We start from the raw sequence: 21063 nt of genomic DNA, 5'->3' as shown, positions 1-21063 counted from the left end.
TGAAAAGAGACACTGGTCTACAAGCTGACAGCATGGGAAAGGCTATGCAGGACAGAAGCCACTCAGGCTGGCAGAGGAGGACTGGCACCTGACAATAATAATTTTATTGCACATCAATTAATAAGTCAAGCAAGTCATGGATTGTGGACATCATAATTGTATTTGTTGAAAATTGACCAAATTTAACTATGTGTGCATCATGTAGCAGCTGCTCTTTCATGTTTTGGAGTTATGCATGCATACATTAATGTTATAGATTTCTGAATAAGTGATGGATCTTTAAAGGTCTTGAAGTGTTTAAAGTACAAAATGTAAACAGTTATTAGCAAAGAAACATTGCTGCTTGCTATCATAATAAATCGTTAAGAATCGAGGGGTCTGACAGTGTTTTACTCTTAGCTGCCCCGTACTTCCTTATCGATCACATTGAACTTGAAGTACAAATTCCGCATTTTTCATTTCAAAGCCACACGGAGACAAACCTGCAGGTCAACTTTCCTCGTGTTTCCTCCCGTCGTCACTACCGTCCTTCCCAAGAACTGCCCCGCCATGGTCGCCCATTTCTTCACGGTTGGGCCCTCTGGCATGGCGGCTTTATCTGTTTTCTGTACCTGGAAAACTCCAGCGTACGGTACCTGGACCTTCCCTCACAGTAGAAACGGAGAGGAGGTTTGGGAGTCCATAACTTTAACTGGATGTTCAAAAGCCCACCGACGCATGCCCAGTGATGGAGATGCACTCACGGCTGTTACATCCCGACCACGAATTAATGGCGCTGTTATGATCATCAGAAGGCCTCCCTGATCTCCAAGCAGATGTTGGAAAGGTTTTTTTTAATACTGACTACCCTGATTTTCTCTCACGGGCAAAACGTTGTGATCTTCGAAGAGGTGAGTAATCTGCACGCACCAGATAGAAAATAAAACCCAACAACCGTATTTCCCTATATAGCTTTATGTGAGTGTTATAGTGATAAAAGTATTCAAATATTTCAAAAATGCATTGTTATAATAATCAAAATTGATTGGGGCGCGTCTTGCGTAAGGTAAATTACTAGTATTCATTATATATTGCTTCCATGGATGTCCAAGGTACGGATAAAATAATTGATTAGAATCAAGTTTTCAGATGAAAACTACCTCCTTGCTTATGTAATATGTTACACAACAATCTACACCACGCCCGATTGCTCAACACGGGCTTCCGACCAGGTCTTAGGGAGACTGTCACCGGTTAGTACCAAAACGGCCGGTGAGAAATCGTCCAGGTGCAAGAAGAACTTTCAACTCACACAAAGTTCACCATACGCCAATGCACAATCCCGGGCCCATTTGTTTGTTTACATCGCATAACCCGTAAACCGCCTAATTATAATGGGGAAACACACCCGTCTGTACTTATTAGACGTACATGCTGTGGTAGGGACTAGTTGGTTTGATGTGTTCTTAAACTTGCTCGCGGGGTTTCTCTTCTCAGACACGTGACCTCCGGCTTAACGCCTGCCCAGAACGACTGCAACCCAGTAACGTTCAAAAGCGCCATTTTCAGGAAATGGCATGTCTAATAGTATTATTAGTCTTTAAAAGTCGTTTATCTTTATTTTCAATTAGCCTTGGCACATTTTTAGTCTGACTTCAAGGGCCCGGATCAAACATTATCAAGAGTTGCCGTTGGTACCATTTTTGTTTGCGCCTTACGCATATAAAATCAAATAGATCAAGACAGTTGGACATATCCTCAAGGTTCAGTGACCGTACGGGTAGATGACATCACCTGGACCTGTATGGACTGTGACGCTCTATATGCTTCTATTGTAGCTTCATTCGGTCATTAAGATGGACATCTTGTCTTGTCAATATGATAAACCAAATAGTTGTACATATACTGGGGAAAAGGTGGGGATATTACAGACTTCACCGCCTGGAGACAATACCGGTTTGTTTGCTTTTCTCATCAGCCATATACAAGCGAGTAAATACACGCGAATGACGTTGCATGTGTTAACTGTCCACCTGTTGAATTCTCATCCAGCTATTTTTGTAAAACGCGCCCGTGACAGGAAGCTGGTGTTGTGTATATATATAACAGTCTCTCTAACTTCAGAACACTAGGTCGGGCGTTAGTCGGGAGGGGGAAAAGTGTGAAAGTAATCGTCAAGATGACAAGCTTCGCTGCCTTCCTGCTGGTATCTGCCAGTATCGGGTTTCTCTTCGCTAACGTGGGGGCCCAAGACCAGGTAGGTTTTTGCCTAACACAGGAAGTTTAACTGGAAACACTGTCGACTTCTAAAAGCAATGGCCACAGATTACAAAGATGCCTGGGTATGTTTTATGTTTAAAAGTAGTGCAGGTAACCAGGGACTGTACCAAAATTGTTCAAGACTGTATTGCTCTCTGCATCGACAAACATATGTGGATCAACTTGAACGTTCATTATGTCAGGGTCCAGGTCCAAAACTTGTAGAACACTATGAAAGATACTCTTGGAGAAGTAGAGTAGACTAGGATCTGGCGAACAGCCCGTACAACCTGATGATGATCCACTTTTCCTTTGGTATCTGATGACAGAATAATTCATATGATTGTTATTTTTGTATAATTTTGACCTATTTCTTTATAAATTGTTATTCATTATAATACTTATTATGTTTACGACTCAAAATTCACTTTGTAGTTCCTCTTCTTTTCATTTGTTTCATTAGGATTTATGTTACAATTTCCAATTTCTTCTTTCGTTAGTTAGTTTTTCTTAGTTTCGATTATATATAATTGTGTAAAAATTCCATTTTGTGTAGTTTAGGGGAGGCCCCCGAAAAGCCGTATAGGCTTCTGGCCTCCCCTGCATGTATTCTTTGCTCTGTTTATCTTTGTTTTATATTGTACATATACGAATAAACAATAAACAATGTGTGTTCTCGCACAGTACCTGACTGCATTGAGTGACCTTCAGCAGCTCGTGACGTCCATGGACGCTTCTCTTCAAGATCTGAAGGCGGACGTTCAGGACATCAATGCCGCACTGCAGCAGGGTGGCTGTACAGTGGGTCAGCGAGGACACATTTTGAAAAAATTTATTTCTCAGGAATGATAATTGGATAAGAATACTGTTGTGCCAATGTCTTTTGCCAACAACTTGCCAATTTTTTGACAATATTGTCATCTGTTGACGCGGATTGATAAAGTTCAGTAGAGCGGCAAATGTTACGTTTGTGCTTTTTGACAAGTCAGCTCAGCTGGGAACTTCCAACTGTAGTGTCTATTTCGTTTTGCTTTTTTTAGAAACGGACTCAGATGCAATAATGTGTAAAACTTTTTGTTCCACATTGTCCACCATAGGCAACGATGGTGGTAACACCGGCACAACGTCAGGTGGCGGGGAAGTCCCACCATCAGGAGTGCTCGCACCATCTGGTAAGAGCACAGAATTCAAATGTTTTGTGTTCCAGGCCTCGTATGTAATTTACCGGGAATTCTTTTATTGCCATTCTTTCACTGTGCAGCAATTGCTTATGCGGCAGAACACAACTGGTCACTGCCGGCCCTTCGTTCTTCGGTCTGTATGATAATGAAATAAAACTCTGTTCCATAATTCTAACACGCAGACAGCGGAGATTTTACCCACCAGGCCGCTCTAGATGAGTCCGACCGCTTCATCCTGCTGTGGAAGTTCGACAGCGACACCATCACGTTAGAGGCGCAGGTGCAGACCACGGGGTTCATCGGACTCGGCTTCTCACCCAACGGTGGCATGACCGGATCTGACGTCATCATCGGATGGGTCAAGGACGGCCAGGCGTACTTAACGGTAAACCGACTGAACTTCTTTTCCCAAAATGATTTGAATGTTACTATTTTAGATAAACTTTTTGTTTTTATTATTACCTATGCTAAATTTACTGATGAGTGGTTTATTCAGCCTACCATAGTATGATTTTAAAAAGCGATAGAGGAAGGTTATCTAATAGATAGCCTTTTCAGTACTAAGGTGCTCCTTCTCATCATATAAAGAAATGGCTATGACACAGCCGCGCAATGGCACCTAGGTCCAAAGTATGTTCAGAAGACCATTGATAGCGCCCTTTTCAGCATGATGACTAATGTTTCGGAGGACCGTTACGCGGAGTATTTCCAGTTGCGACTGAGTTCCAGTCAGGAAGTGGGACTGCTTGTAATATGTCAATGAAAATGCCATGTCATGATAAGCATATTATGAAATAGTTAAGTAAGCGTCATGGAGCATGCCTTTCAGAGCAACATTGGAAGGTTTTCTAATGGGTAGTATTTATTGGTGGTGCTTATCCATAGCACAGTGTGGTAATGATACACACAAAACAGATCGTGACATGTAAAGACAAGCCATTCATGTACTTACATTACATCTAAATCGTGTTCAGTTTCTTTTTCCGTTCATACCTACTTCTGTATTATTCGGATTGGTGGTATATGCTTTTCTTTTGCAATTCCTGTATGCTTCTCACGTCATGTTGCTCTTTTGTTTATGAAAATGCAATAGAATATCTAAACAAAAAGAGAAGTCATTGATCAGAGCGACCTTGTGACATGTTGAGTACTGTGTGGCAGGACCGTTACGCGGAGGGGTACTTCCTGCCCCGTCTGGACGCCAGCCAGGACGTGGAGCTGTTGTCCGGGTACGAGAACGGCACACACACCGTCCTCAGGTTCCGCAGGAGGCTCAGCCCGTGCGACACCGCGGACGACAGGGAGATCACGGTAAGCTCTTTATTATCCTTGTCCCTGTGGCTCAACGGGTAGCAGTATCACAGAAGTTTTACCGCTGTGCCCTTTAACCAAGTTGAAGTCAGACTACTGTTTCACTGCACAAGAGACACCCCGACCAATCGAATCACGTGAATCGCATTGAAACTCAGATTCGTATCAGCCGTTTCCGAACCAATCGCTTTCTAACTTGCGTTAACGACTACATCTGACCAAACAAACTCGCCAGTGAGATGGTGGAAGGTGTCAGCTTCAGTGATTGAAAGTGACCGCGATTTAACGTCTAGTTTCTACTACTTTTCTCTAAACGTTAAATCGCGGTCACTTTCAATCACTTCCAAAGTGCCAAAATTGTCAATCTGAAAACGTATTTTGGAAGCTGACACCTTCCACCATCTCACTGGCGAGTTTGTTTGGTCAGATGTAGTCGTTAACGCAAGTTAGAAAGCGATTTGTCGGGAAATGGCTAATACGAATCTGAGTTTCAATGCGATTCACGTGATTCGATTGGTCGGGGTGTCTCTTGTGCATTGAAACAGTAGTCTGACTTCAACTGGGTTAAAGGGCACAGCGGTAAAACTTCTCTCGGTTCATTATGTGGATATTTACACCCCAAACAAGTCTTTCCGCGCTAGCTCGTATCGTATTGACTTGATTACGTAATTGTAACTTTCTTTCCTTCCTTCCTTCCTTCCTTCCTTCCTTCCTTCCTTCCTTCCTTCCTTCCTTCCTTCCTTCCTTCCTTCCTTCCTTCCTTCCTTCCTTCCTTTCTTCCTTCCTTCCTTCCTTCCTTCCTTCCTTCCTTCCTTCCTTCCTTCCTTCCTTCCTTCCTTCCTTCCTTCCGTCCTTCCTTCCTTCCTTCCTTCCTTCCTTCCGATTCGAACATCGCCATAGAATCAATTCGACAAGACGTTTTCGACGGTAAAACTCTCCCGCTAGCTTGCTTGTATCAAAATATGTTTAAACATCATAAAATTCAGTCATGTGCAATGCATGTATAGGGAGGCGGATTTACAAGAATTCTGAATTTACAATAGGCTTGCTGGCGTGCAGTTTCGGAAAATAGAAGAATAGATGGAAGCTCTATTGACAGAAAGTACAGTGACCTTCGTATGGTATCAGTTTATCATTCAGCTCATTTGGGCGATATTTGGTAGTTTTTGCTTAGACAAAACGTGCTCTTCCCATAACCTTGATAACCCTGTCCTAACGCCCGTCTCCGGCCCCACCCCAGTCCAGGAGGTAGAACCAGTACGCATTCATGTGATAGCCTTCCCGTGAGTCCATAGTGAAGCAGCCGGGGAGGGGGGGGGGGGGGGTCCTCAGGGGGTCGGTGTCGGGGAGGGGGGTCACGTACGTCCCGTTCCATGGGATGCGGCAGGTCAGTGGCCCGGAGTCCTCGTTCACGGAGGAATAGAACGTCAAATCAACCGACTAGAAAAACATGATGCTTATTATGTCAGAAACCTTGATATCAGGACAATTGCATATTTACCATAACAGGACATTTGCATTTTTCACTTCTTTTATTTGACATCCAAGGTAAACGCGTTCGCGGCTTTCCCTCCTGAATATCATACCATTTTTAAGAAGGGCCAACATTATGTCTTTTGCATTTGCTCGCTCACTCACTCACTCACTCACTCACTCACTCACTCACTCACTCACTCACTCACTCACTCACTCACTCTCTCACTCACTCACTCACTCACACGCTCACTCACTCACTCACACACTCACTCTCTCACTCACTCACTCACTCACACACTCATTCACTCACTCACTCACACACTCACTCACTCACTCACTCTCTCACTCACTGACTCACTCACAAACTCTCTCACTCACTCACTCACACACTCACTCACTCACTCACTCACTCACACACTCACCATCTTATTGGGCGCCTGTCCGGGTGAAACCGGCCCGCGGTCACATGACCCGACAGTTATCTTCTCTGTTTCGTTGAACTTCTTGTTTGGGATTAACTTGCCTGTTGCTATGGTAGCAATGCACCTGGCAACAAATACAAGAAATTGATAGCTATTGACAAGCAATTGAAAACATACAATAGGTACAGCGGATATTCTGAGATAGTACACGTATGTGGTTCAAAACACATCGCGAAACATTTTGTTACAACTACACGTCTTAATGGACACTTGAAATGATCAACAAAAGACGGTCCAGAACATCACAATGACCATGGTTTCATCTGTTTGCTCCCCTTGTGATAAGTCTAAACACGTCGGTAGGCAAAGACACTTACAACGAATTTCAGCTGTTCTCTTAAGGGGGGATTAGGGTATTGGCGCAGGCGCCTAGACCCCAGGATGAGAGAGCTCAAAAATAAACAGGGCATTCAAACATTGAAAGCCTTTCTTGGTGGGATTTTTGGTGAACTCTTGGCAAGTCTGGGGTGGGTATGACAGGCCAGACTTCATAATTTTAGAATTTGTTGACAAAAACGACCTTTCTTCATCTTTTTGCCTTCTGGACCCCCGGGAGATAGTGTGATGGTCGCGAGCAGGCCCTTATAAGGCAAATGGACTGACTCAAGTGCTCTCGCTCGGGGGTGTTTCCCCGGAGACTAGCCGTATAGAATTTCTCGTAACTCTGATAGATGACAGTCTACAGAGCTGGTAAGAATTTGAGGCTGAGTTTTCTTGGTCAGAATCTTTGCTTCCTGAGATAATGACACCTAATTTCTGTCAACTTCCCCATAGGAATGCATGTATTCTTGGCCCAAATTGTAATGCCCTAATTCCCCCTTAAAATGCAAATAGGTACTACTTGCATGTTTTAAGTGCTAAGAAGGGACCATCATATGTTAAATTTACCAGTTTTATAACGTGTTACATCATAGCAGACATCTATGGAACAATAGTTTTGGGACCCATGGGTGCTTCATACAACCTTTACCCCCAGGGCCTTTTGCACCCACTCTTTTGTAAACCTTAGATTAAGCTCCTTACCCGTCGGGGTCCCATGTATCATTCACGGTGACAATGAACTTGACCCATCTGACTTTTTAGGGTGAAAATTCGGTGTCGTCACCGAATACCAACAGTTGTGAACCCGCCAGAAAGAGCAACAGCGACACCAAGCCCGGCCACCACGCCATTTTGTTTTCTTTGCACTTTGACAGAAAACACACAAGCACTTTGTATAGTGTGTAATCTTTGTATGCAACCATTATAAACATTAGTTATTAGTATTACAGAGACTCTCATTTTCAAACAAATATGACGAGCTGTGTAACCGAAGTGATATATAATTGTACAATAACGGACTTTAACAAAATCAGCCATCAACTTAAGGTCCGTTGACGACCTTGTGATGTTTTCGTCCAATCCAGCCAACCTTTACAATCGAAGTGGTGAACTTTGGTATCAAACATAACTCAGTAAGACACGATTTGGAAACATGAGGCTTGTTCAGTTTACCAACGGATCACTAGGGGTCGCTTTACTTCGGGAGACAAACACCAGTCCTCTTACATGATAGTACAGACAATGGTGATGGACCGAAAGGGGTCTTTTTTTGTTTATTCAGAATCATAAACCAAGGTTTAATCTGATATTGACGTTTTTTTCTATAACCGCAAATGGGTTTTACCACAATGTATTTTCAATACTTGCTGTTTTACATTGATGTTCCTCTCACACATGAATGTTTTACACGTTTTGTCCGGACAGGAGGACACTCTGCGAATCATCTGGTCGTTCAACGACAACGACCCGGTAGCTCTGGACGGGCCTGACGGACCGCAGTACCACGGCAGTAACCGCGGGAGCAAGAGCATCATCCTGCTGCAGAAGAACCCACCAGACCTCGATCTGCAGGATGGAAATGTCATCACCTTTGACATGATCAACCCAAATGTTAGTCTATGCACCTCTGTACCTTACACTTACACAACTTCGAGCCTTCAGAATTAGACTTGCATTCATAAGTTCCTCAACTGCCGTGGAATTCATCAGCAAAAGTGATGATTTTCACGGCAGTGGAACTCATAAATCCACGGTCTCCGGATGGACCTGGCTATCATAACTGTTAACGTTTTTGGTCCACTGGTTTCCTCATGCTCATCATGTTGTTGCCACACCTACAAATGTATACGCATATATCAATATGACTGTTTCCTCATCAGGTGAAAGTTCCATCCAAGGAGACAACTTACTGGTGTTCAACCTTCCAGCTACCGGTATTGGACCGAAAACACCATCTGGTCAAGGTAAGGCTAGGCACACCCGTCTGCGCGAGAGAGAGACGGAAATGTTTCATTTATCTTTAAAAAAACTCAGGAAAAAGGCTGAATTGTGGTTTTATCGTATGTTTTATGGTGTTTTTTACAGTTTAAAAAAATACTACGGTTATAACGGTACAAATGGTCACGAGTGTGCCCCACATGTCATATTACTATTTTGCCCTCCTTTTCGTTGATTTTTTTCCAAGTATTGTATTTTCTTGCATGTCATCAGGTAGAACCAATCCTTCAGCCCGGTAACGAAGGTGTGGTGCATCACATACTGGTGCACCAGTGTACCACGGGGTCCAACCCGCCCAGCGGGAGTCAGGAGTGCCGTACCATGCCGTGGAGGAACTGTAGGGCCGTCATGGCGGCTTGGGCTGTAGGGGGATCGGTAAGAATCACGAATTTTCTGTCCACCGATTGAATAATGTTTTTTTTTTTTACATTAGCATATAGTAATATATAATGCGTAAGCGGACTCCAGGTAGAATATGTGAATTTTCTTAGAATTGAACACTAATGGAGATCTTAAGAAAACAAGCAAACAAACCAACAAACAAAAAAACAAAAAAATGTAGACCAAGGTTTGTTTGAGTTCAGGCGAGGAACTATAGCCTTTGCAGCGGAAGCTAATATTTAGCAGAGTTAGGAAGGTTTGGTTAGCGGATACGGGATCAAGAGTTCAAGGGGTCAATTCCTAATATTCTTGGCGAGACGTAGTGCACTTTACACGATGCGTCTTGGGAAAGGTACTTTACACGACATTCCTCACTCAGCTTTCCGATACAGTGGATCAACTGGCCTTACTTATGCGGGCTTAAAACGTCAATTGGGCCTTTTCCTTGAGCCTACCTTCTTTGCTTTCGATGAAATATTCCCCTGCTCCCGGACGCAAAAGCAACACATTGTCTTCCGTATCTAAACGCTGTTGTGCGATTGAGGATGTTTCTTTTTCTCGTTGTTGTTCTACAGGGCTACACCTATCCCGACCATGTCGGTTTCTCCCTGGGGACGGCCGATGATCCGAGCTACGTCGTCATGCAGACGCACTATGACAATCCACAACGTCTGAACGGTTAGTTATGCATGGCACACTAGAGCCACCAAATGATAATGATACGTTTATTGCAAATTCGTGCCCGTGAGCTAATCAGCTACAAGTAACATATGCATGAAGAGGATAAACCAATAACGTAGAAAGGTATAGCTACTCTAGTCTGACTCTAAATTCTAGCTTATTATCTTCGCCGTGTACTATAGTACTCGGGGAAGATTATGTTTTTGGTTGAGCCAGCTGTATGGTGGGTCTGTATGTATGTCAAGAGCATAACTCAAGAAACCTTTGATGAATCTTTATGATTTTTGGTAGGTGTGTAGTGGTTGTGCAAAGGAAGGTCAAGTTCAAAAATCGTTCACCTGGCGTTTTCCAACAGTACTGCAGTGGACTTTTAATTTTTCTGTGTTTGTATGTAGGCAAAAAAAGTGACGGAAACGTTGATGGATCTCAATGATTTTTGGTAGGTAGGAAGAGATTGTGGAAACGGAGGTCAAGTTTAAAAATGATTTATCTGGCGCTTTCCTACAGTACTGCAGCAGGCTTTGTGTGTGTGAGAGTTTGTATGTCGCCAGCATAACTCGAGGAGCTGTTGACGGTTGTGCATGATATTTAGTGGATAGTTAGGGGTGTCAAAGGGGAAGGTCAAGTTCGATAATGGGCCTCCTAGCGGGTATATGAGGTACTGCAGTAGAGCTTCAACGTTTGAGGCCAAACTTTCTGGAGGCGTCAGGTTCATGATTTTTAGGTAGTATATAGCGTCTGGGACGGCAAGTAAGTGGTGTGATTTATGGCCCCCTAGCTGCTCGTTTGGAACTGCAGTTGGCGTTTTTGTTAATACCTTTGGAGACGAATAACTTCAGCAGGGATTGACGGATTATCATAATTTATGGCATGTGGATAGTTTCGGTGATGCTTTACATAATTGAATACTTGTCATGCAAATAAGACGGTAATTTGCATAATAAATTAGTAAAGTTTATTAATCCGCCAAAAGCTTGTAGTCGAATTTCATGCAAGTGCTATGGTAATGATCTTTAAGTGGTGTATAGCTCTTGGGGCAGGGAGTAACTGATGTAAGTTTAGACCCCCTAGTGGCTTGCTTAGAACTGCAGTGGGCCTTTTTGATGTTACCTTTGGAGGCGAATAACTCGGATAGGGTTTGTTGAATTTGCATTGTTTTAGACAGGTAGGTTATTGAGGTAATGATTAACAAATAACGACGTAAGAAATTGTAATCAGGGGCTAATTAAGTGGTGAAATAGGCTTGTTCATAATTGTTACCTCTTGTCGACCTATATCTAAGGACAACACCTGTTTGTCAACAGAGCTGTGTAAAGAGATTGATGCTCTCTTGGGTGACCTCACTGCAACCGGCCAAATTACACTCCCGCTGTGAATGTAGCTAAAATAAACAAACACAGGACTGTGCGGGGCAAGTCAAAACAAACTTTGGACACGGCTTTTCTGGATTCACCATCATGTTTCAACTGCTCAAGTGTGTAAATACAGGGCATGTTGCAAGAATTCTTTACGCAACACTTATGAGAAAACAATAAAAATGTTGGCAATCGATGCATTTAAGGAATTTGTGCAAGCAGCTGGCACTACAGAATGCATTTTACTAAGCTTTATGTGGTTTGTAAAATGCCGTTGTATATTCACCCTGGATGTGGACCACAGTCCTTCGTAGATGAGAGTAAGAAAAGGTTCTTGCACAGATAGCGAACATCCTCAATACCAGGATAATCTTCAAAACAGACCCGTGCTACCCATCAGGAGCGCTAGCGTTGTACGTCTATAGGACCAACCCAGAAGCAGACAAGCACAATGTGCAACACCTGACTGAAATCCCCTCCAGGGTGTTTCAGACAGAGACACGAAAAAAGATATCCTAAAACAGTAACAGGTCTCACAAATCTAACAGTCTCAAAAAAAAAAAACAAGTGAAACAGGAGGCTTGAGAGAGATGTCAATAGCAGTAGGGACAAGAGTCATGGTCACTGCCAACGTTAACGTTTCAGACGGAATTGTCATTCGCAACAGTACTAGGCATTGTACATAAAGTTTAAGGTAAATCATTGGAGAAAATTGTTGTCCCCTTTGAGCGCAAAGGTAGTTTTTCCCAGGTCAGTTATATGTTGCCTTAAGTCTATTGGGATTTAAACAGTATGCAATTACAATACTGTAAGCCAAAATGTATAATCTTAAATAAATGGAACGCCTAGAACAGCTGCCTGTGTTAAAGGTTACACAACAACCTAACACAGAATTCCACGATACTTGCATGATGTCAAGTTCCTGAATATACTCCTACGCGGAACATCTAGAAGACATGAGAGCTGACAGATCAACACAACCGGTCGATGTCTTCTGTTTCGTGAAAACCTTCCTGAATGGCCAACAACAGACTAAACATTTTCTGCCACAAGCAACTGCATTTAGAGCAGACAGAAATGGTACAGGAGGGGTGATGACCGTTGGTACACAAGACGTCAATCCTATTCAGCTCCATATTTCAGCCGATGGAGTGAAGTGCAATTAGCTACCACGCATAGTCACCAAACTATAGACCACAGTCAACAGCATTAACATCTTCAAACCACGCTCCTTGCCTGAAGCAGCCTTGATCGATAGATTTCAAAAACTCATATTTTTAACTTTCAAGTGACATCTTGACAATTTTCCTTGGTGATTGCAATTTCGACCTCTTCCTCCCCGAAACCTTATTATCTGTAACGGGAAAGTTCAAGCTCCCACCGCTGACAATAGTACCCTTCTAGATCACGTTTGTAGACATGTACAAGACAGTATCAGAGTTACTGTTATGGACACATACTATACAGACCACGACATGGTCTGTGTTGCCTTGATGATATAACATTAACAACAAACTGCTACTTAAGGTAATCCTGCCCATATACACAAAGCTACATTTTTAACATGTTAACCCTTGGCACATATAATTCGAACGCTCTTCTAACGACAGCAATACTTACCAATGCATTGATTGTAATATACATTTGCTATCCGTTCATTTCCCAAGATAGACTCAAATTAATATATGAGGTAACATTTATAAACATAATAGATGTTTAAATTGCTCTCTGCACTCTTTATAGAAACCCTTGCTTATTCGGCGAAGATATGTGTTCGTGGAACTCTAGTTATGTATGACTTTGATTTGCAGTCATATGTATATTGAGAATGTGATCAAAAATTCATTGGAATATAATTCAAATTTTGGCCCCTACTTGTATGAGACTGTGTCGATTTCTTCTACAGATGTTTACGACAATTCCGGAATAAGGTTCTACTACACGCCCGAAGTGCGGCAGTACGACGCTGGGATTTTGGAGGTTGGGATACAGGTGAACCAAAACCACGCCATCCCGCCTAAGGCCGACACCTTCGACAGCACTGCCTTCTGTTACAAGGAGTGCCTCGACCCGGTACGTACTTACAAATACCAAAAGTTTGTAAAGGATTCTGCCATCGTATTTGGGAGAAAATCCCTCTTTGTTGTATTGTCCTCATTTTCATTATGATAATGAATGCATGTATGTATGTACTGTGTAAGTGTGTGTGTGTGTGTGTGTGTGTGTGTGTGTGTGTGTATGTGTATGTGTGTGTGTGTGTGTGTGTGTGTGTGTGTGTGTGTGTGTGAGTGTGAGTGTGTGTGTGTGTGTGTGTGTGTGTGTATGTGTACGTGTGTGTGTGGTCTGAACAAGAACGTTCTAGTCAATAATGACTGTACGCAAGGTAACAGCTACTCAAGCAACAGAATGGATGCTACCTGAAACGCCTGACCGTTTCCTAAATCCATCCAGCTGCTTGGGTCATCATGGTACCTGGATGTCTAACCTCCATCGATGTAAAGGCCACGCTGTTCTAACAATGCATGTATCTCTGTCCTCCCGTAGTTCCTACAGGAGCTGGGAGAGCCCATCCACGTGTTCGCCTCCATGCTGCACGCCCATCAGGTCGGAGTGGGGGTCAAGACCAAGCTGGTGAGGAACGGAGTCGTGGAGACTTACCTCGGCCGGGACGAGAGCTACGACTTCAACCTGCAGGAAACTCGCTTTCTGGATCCGGAGATCACCATACAGGAGGTTTGGGACCACACCTCTGTCTTGTTCTTGTCCTTGTTGTTGTTGTTGTTGTTGTTGTTGTCCACTCTGTAGAAAGCATGTAACGTTTTCCCCGAACACCTAACAAGAAATTAACCGTCGTGTATATTTATGTTCAATGTAAATGACCATGTTTATTATGTACCTTATAACTTGAGTTGGGGGTCGCTTAAGCACCACTACATGTATCATGTTCTTGGATTAAAAATGTACATGAACTGAATATATAAGCCCTGCAAGGTGTTGCTAGATGGTAAAATTGATGAATGTGTTCTTATCATGTGCGCATGTCCAGGTGTATAAATTTTTGCCTCAGCACTATAAGTCAAAACTGTGTCTTCATTCCAGATTTTCATTTACTTTAGGGAGACGAGCTGATCACCGAATGCAGCTACCGTACAACCGACAAGACCGGATTCACTTTCGTAAGTAATTTGTATTACTAACATCAAGATGCATATGTCCATGTGAAGATCCCGAAAGAGGTTGTACATCCCACATGTTTCCTTGCACAGTCTGCGTACCCCGACGCGGGCCATCGCAGATGAAATCACCGTTAATTGATATGCTTGCTTTTGCAGCACTTTGGATTTCCACGCGGTTTGAAAAATCACCGATAAGATCGTACAATGCAAATCTGAACAGGGACACTTTTCCTCATGCTCACGCAGGGTGGTGAGGCCTCATCCGAAGAGATGTGTCAGAACTACCTGCAGTACTACCCGCGGTTCAAACTGGATCACTGCGACAGCCTGCCCGAAATCATGCATGGTCTGAGCTTCTTCGGAATTACGCAGATCGAGTGAGTGCATGGAATGGCCATTCTGTACCTCTGCACTTGTTTGTTTGTCTGTTTTAATGGGACAGTTTTAGTCATGATAATGGGTTCATGATGAAGTTCATGATGGTTCATGATTATGTACGAGTAAACTTAAAGATGACTTCCAGCATAGTAATCATTCCCTAGCTCAGAAACACACGTTCTTGGAGCGCTGCACAGAAGTAAGAAAGGGTACATACAGTATATTTTTCGCAAGGAAGTGGCTATTAAGAGGATTATCAGAGCACTAAGCAAAACTAAGCGACATGAATTATCTTTCATGCCGCGTGCCCTGAAGTTGTTGTCCAAGAAGAATCCCTAGATGTTGTGAGCTTATATTTCAATTTGTATAGATTTTATATTGATAGCTGTTGTTGCTTTTTAACTCTAATGTTAACTGTTTCTTAAGAGCGTTTTTACTGTAGTTTCAACATATTTCATGTGACTTGCACATTTGTTACAAGCAAGTTGTTACCAATTAAACTGAAACTGAACTGAAACTGAACTATCCTGTCAATAGTGGACATTTTGTACTGTTGACAGGATGATATATAACAGTGCAATTATTCTACTGTTGACAGGATGATCCTGTTAACAGTGCAATTTTTTCCACTGTTGACAGAATCATCCTGTCAATAGCCTAAGGCATTTCACAATACACACAATATTGAGAAGTTTGCCGTAAGTGTAGACTACATGATAATATAGCTTCTTCCTGATATGTCAAAGATGCTTATCAGATTTGGTCTTCATAGCAATAATCTTCAGGTAGTCAAACCAGACAGCATGGCGGGAAGGCTCATCGGTGATGTCCGGAACCAGCACCCTTGGACTAAGGATGAAGCGGAGAGGTTTGACCAGCACGTTCGCAGCGGTCCGGTCGTCGTGAAGTGTAAGGGACTGCCTGGATTCAACAACCTGGTGAGCATTCAGGGCACAGTCTACAGCAGTGATGCTCTCCAAACGAAGTTTGTCAGTAGTTTACATCGGTTATACAACAACAGTTTGTATAATGTTCATCGGCAAAATGGTGAAGACTTCTAACGTTAACATTTGTAAATAGTGAGATTTTATGTGCGATATATGTTATTTTGGTTTTGTATCATTTAGTAATTTGAGTAACTTTTAGTTACTTTTGTTGTAACTTTGAGTTTATATAAAGCCCAGGGCACATTAAAAACGCCATTTAGGTGATATGTATCCCCATGGTTGAATAGATAAATAAACAAACAAACATACAAACAAACAAATTGTGTTTGCATCACTAGGCTGGCATCACTGGACAGGTGTGGAACCCTCTCCCGGAGCCGACTGTCCTGATGTCCAACTCCACCTCCGTCTCAGGATGCTGAGGAGACGACGTCATCAAAGTCGTGTACAAGCACAGCTATCCAGCAATAAATTGCCTACAATCTACAACTACATCCAATGCTATTTTCTCTTACTTTTAATATCTGTACATATAGCCTGATATCCATCCGGATCCTATTCTCAGAATAACTGCAGTTGCTTCCCCCGGATCGACTCAGAAAATGATAGATACCAGGCTATTGTTGCTCTGGACAAGAATCGATTTTTTGACAGAACGGAGAAGTTCCTTAAACCAGTTGAGTAGATGGAATTACCATGTGGTTTTCAAAGACCAAGATGGCTACGTTTGCTGTGAAAAGGCTCTCACCAAGCATAGGTTGTTGGGGGAAGATGATGACCATCCATTAACCATCCATTATATGCCCCGTTTTCCGCCCGTTGTTTGATGGAGCCTGCGAACGGAAAATGGGGCATATGATATATCGATAAGAAGGTCACAATCTTCCCCAACAACCTGTTTGGAGAGTAGGTCTCATCTCCTCAGGTGCAGTTTACAGGGATTCGATCAGGTGGCGTCACAGCACACGCAATGATCACTTTTACATTGTGAAGATCCAACACCGCGATCAGTCAATAAAGAAACAGGAAAAGAAGGAGGGATGAAATAAAGGGCATGATGATAAATAAAAGGCTACAAACCGATGATGGCCAACTCAGGATACGCACTTACAAGCGCTCCTCGTGTAAAACGCAAATCCCGCAGAATAAACGCCCGTGTATGCCTTTAACGCTTTATCATAAATATTTCTCTGTCTCTACTACTCCCAGCTCAATCAAATTCACCGGCCATATCTCAATCTACCCTGAACACCGTACTATCCCCATACTGTGACACACGACTACTGATTGTTCTTCCTGATGTAAGGCAGTGTATATCCAACTTTGGTCTGCTTCCACCAAATTCCACACCACTTTCTGGTGCTAGCTTTCTCATACCACTGCCTAAAGCTGAGCAAACCTCCTTGAGCTGAGTGACAAGCCAATTTGTCCAAGCAACTACGTTTCCTGCCTCCTACATGACAACTACACACACCTACCACTTATCCATGACCCCTCGAAACAACACCGCCAACACGTCCCAGCCAGAACACATACTGAGCATAGAATATAACACATTTTTACACTTTTTCTCGTTAATTATGCAAAGTACTTCGCCCAAAATCTAACCATCTTGAGATTTCCCACATACACACCGACACATCAAATACGACAACAATCCATACCGGCTTCCTCAATTTATCGTGTTCACTAACAGACACATAGACAAGCATAAAAAATAACCTTCTTGACGAAGGTAAAAAGTGGGTTGGTGGCATTGCACTTATTTAACTCATACCAACGATACCGTGCATCCGTACCGCAGAAAAGGTAGTAGACCGTTTCTTCTCTGTTTTATCGACCTCACAAAATAAGTTCTACTGCCTGAACCGCTTCTGCACACATCCAAATGCTAATAAAACACGAGCGTTACAAAAAGGAGTTTATTCTGGAGTTGAGTGACTGCAATGTAACTGTAAAATAATTGTAGAAATATTTTAGTGACAAAACTACAAGAAATGTGGTATCTTTTCCTTACGACAGTCTGTTGTTTGAAAATCCTTAGCATGATTAGGCAATATTACATTCAGAAAAGTTCATTTGACACTTTAGGAATTAAAAAGTGTAAACACAAATATCTTTATCAGATAAAATAAGTGATGTACTAAAAGTTTCCTATTAATCTATTGTAAAAAAAATTATCATACATAGAATCACTATAGATGAAAAAACTGATACAAGTTCCACCTTTCGTAGATGCACATTCTGGACTTTTTTGCCTATGTTTCTAGCCTTTAAAAGATTTGTAGAAGCCCCTTTCTTGCAGTTTGAATTGGCCAGACAGTGCAAAGTATGGACCTTTAGATATTGTCAAAAACAAGATTTAGCCTGGAAAACTCTGGTATGAAGTTCTCAGTCACCAATCTGACCTTCACAGATTTAGAACGGTAAAATTGGTATGGAACTTGGAGTGCCAACCGTACTGTTTCGCCGTACAGTAATGTTAAAATCAACCGTTTTGGTCACTCAACATATCGGGCTACTATGTGAGGTGAGTTAGCGTTGTTATGTGCTAGAATGTTAATGGGAGAGATTATGACACCTGGGCGAACCAGTGGCTGTCTGCAAACGGCAAGGGTAACAGCAGAATCTTCCCTGCAACGGCGCTCTGACAGGATTGGAGAAACAGCGACGTTACAGTCACTAGAAAAACTTCATTGCTACAGTTTACACCCTATCCTCAGAGGCCCCCATCTGTGCAACGACAGCACCTGAACCCTGCACTTTGTTGGCACTTTGCCAGCTGGCACACAATGCACCGTCTGTAACTACTGCTACCGGATCAATCTCAAGAGCGGTGGAGAAGTGCCAAATAAGACACGAATTACACTGCGTGAAAGCTCAGGTTTCCGGTTCTTTCCGAGTCTGCGCACGTCCGTTAAAACCGAGGCGGGCAGGAAGTGTGAAGAGTTTTCCGGGTCCGGCGTGTGCCGACCGGGAAAATTCTGTGTTTTCATGCACAGTTAGCTGTGCGTTGATTCCCAGGCCGTTGCACACTCGCGTGTGACCCTGCCGGGTAGATAACAATAAGCTTTAGCTCACGCATCAATCATTAATAAATTTAGGACTGTAAAGGACTAAATAAATTTCTGTTGGGTAGTAGTAGGATTAAAAATAATATTACCGAATGCGAATGATACTATGACGGTTTAGATCGCTGGGATCCAGACTGTTATCGCGCCCTTTCAGTCGGCGGCCCAGAGCTCTAAGCCCGTCGATAGAAATTGTATAACCTCACCGGGGGAGTTCTAAAAAATCCCGAGAGTTGACCGGTCCTTGCGGGTAAAAGGCACGGTCCCCTCCCCGGGCTACAACTCTCCGTAGTGTTAATTTAGATCCGGCGGGCTGACAGTCTCGGACCGCCGAAGAGACTCGCTAGTAGCCCGGTCCCTAGTCGGGTTTCTCCAGGGTAGGAGAGTTAGGGGCGCACCAGACAAGCTGTTTTGTACGTACGTGGAGGCCCTGGCAATAGTATGGGTTTCAGATAGCCTGGATACCAGACCTTTCGCGCGATGCGATGATAAGCCCTTCTGGGCGGGGAAGACCTAGTAGTAGGGATAGAGTTGGCACCCGGGAGCGCTGGCAGCCGAACCCTGATTTCTATCGCGCTAGCGATAATTAGTGGGCCGTCTGCTATCTGTGGCGGCGGCGCGAGTTGCTTCCCCGGCCGAAGGATTAGCGCCAGGAGCGCGGTGGTCTGGCACCCAGGCTAGGTTTCAGAGTACTCTAAAAGTTGCATGGATAACCAAGGATATTCTTGTGGTAACATATATGGTGTACCAAGGAGGTTTGCCTGGTATCTTGTCTCTACGTGTCGGCTTAGGTGTGTTTAACTGGACCCAGTGTGCTATATTGAACCGTTCTGATAGCTCGTCTTCTTAGCTTTAGTTTCGCCGCCATCGTAGCCTGGAATGCATACCCTCGGTGCCTCCCCGATATCTCTACGGCACTGTGAGTGACCCTCACCCGCCCAGACAGCTTAGCCAGCTCGGGGTGTTGTTTACGGCCTTGGATTAATTAGCTTGGCACCTAGGGTATGGCCGGACGCTGTACAAATTCCTCTCGATTTATGGCCCTGGAAGCCTCGGGTGTTCCGCGGCCTGACAGCGCGATTGGACATGGGCGCTGCACACACCGGCGAATCAGCGCCTCTTGTAAATCTTATAAATATTAATGAGCCGCGGGCGCCGGCAATCGAATCACGTGATCACTGCCGCTCCAGCCTTCTAAGCTTCTAAGCTCAGACGAGACGTAAGCCATCGAAACGCTAAAGGGTGATAACAGGCACGATGCTATATACAGTAGTGTGTCTGTCTGTTTCCCAGCGCCTACGCCTTCAAACGACAGCAAAGCCCTAGAAATCGCATTTTCTACAGCTTGTCCAGGCCCACCAGCGTCGCTAGCGGTCGCCATGATGGATATGTTAATGAGCAGATAGACCGATAACAGCTGAAAACGCACGCCAACCTGGCTCGCCAATCAAAGCTCAGCGGAATAATTAGATCAGTCTGCTCTGTTCCCATTGGGCGCATCAGATTGATGCGCCTGGAATCAGGCCCGTATTGACACCCTGCCAGTCTCTTGGGGCGGCGGAAAAGTAGGAAGGCAGCGGAAGTAGGATGGCAGCGATAGTAGGATGGCAGCCAGAGGTAGAAAGGCCATCAGAAACTGGCTGGCCCGGTAAAACACCACTAAGCCGACCCTAGAGACTGGGACCAGGCTACCGCCATCGTAGCGGGAGCGAACTATACCCCCGAGCGGGCCAATCTGTCTGGGTGGTGGGTACCACTCCCAACGCCGCAGAGACGCCGGGAAGGTCCCGATGATATGGTTTCCAATCGGCGTATGGGAAATGATCATTTGACATGATTTGAATTATTGTATTTAGAAAGTAAACACGAGTCGTCTGTAAGATACAAGCTGTGCATAATGTTGTAAGATGTGTATTGGAATGTCTTTGCGGCGTCCATATTGATTTTCTGTTTTTGTAAATCTTTCCTGTAAAAAGAAGGAGTTGAAAAGACACAGAATACTAGTACTTGTGTTACGTGCTTTTGTTCCTATAGTCCTGTCTAGAGTAGTGTAGTTGTGCATGCATG

At 43.6% G+C, this 21063-nt stretch overlaps 1 protein-coding gene across 1 annotated transcript; it reads left to right on the top strand.

Moving 5' to 3' along the window:
- The first annotated feature begins 2097 nt into the window (after nt 1–2097).
- Nucleotides 2098–16419, top strand: LOC136436950 (DBH-like monooxygenase protein 1). Its single transcript, XM_066431365.1, has 15 exons — nt 2098–2236; nt 2923–3043; nt 3336–3410; nt 3602–3804; nt 4581–4730; nt 8435–8620; nt 8890–8973; nt 9221–9382; nt 9964–10066; nt 13331–13497; nt 13969–14157; nt 14541–14600; nt 14847–14977; nt 15751–15916; nt 16264–16419. The coding sequence occupies exons 1-15, from the start codon at nt 2159–2161 to the stop codon at nt 16345–16347; spliced, it is 1959 nt and encodes a 652-aa protein (XP_066287462.1). The 5' UTR covers nt 2098–2158; the 3' UTR covers nt 16348–16419.
- Nucleotides 16420–21063: the final 4644 nt, after the last annotated feature.

The sequence above is a fragment of the Branchiostoma lanceolatum genome, chromosome 6, assembly GCF_035083965.1.
Source record: "Branchiostoma lanceolatum isolate klBraLanc5 chromosome 6, klBraLanc5.hap2, whole genome shotgun sequence".
NCBI lineage: Eukaryota > Metazoa > Chordata > Leptocardii > Amphioxiformes > Branchiostomatidae > Branchiostoma > Branchiostoma lanceolatum.
The sequence above is the reverse complement of the archived record's forward strand: the minus strand, read 5'-3'. Positions and strand labels throughout refer to the sequence as shown.

Coding starts and splice junctions, on each gene's coding strand:
- LOC136436950 (XM_066431365.1), top strand. CDS start 2,159: ATGACAAGCTTCGCTGCCTTCCTGCTGGTATCTGCCAGTATCGGGTTT. Junction 3,044..3,335: donor GCAGGGTGGCTGTACAGTGG/GTCAGCGAGGAC, acceptor TGTCCACCATAG/GCAACGATGGTGGTAACACC. Junction 8,974..9,220: donor GAAAACACCATCTGGTCAAG/GTAAGGCTAGGC, acceptor GCATGTCATCAG/GTAGAACCAATCCTTCAGCC.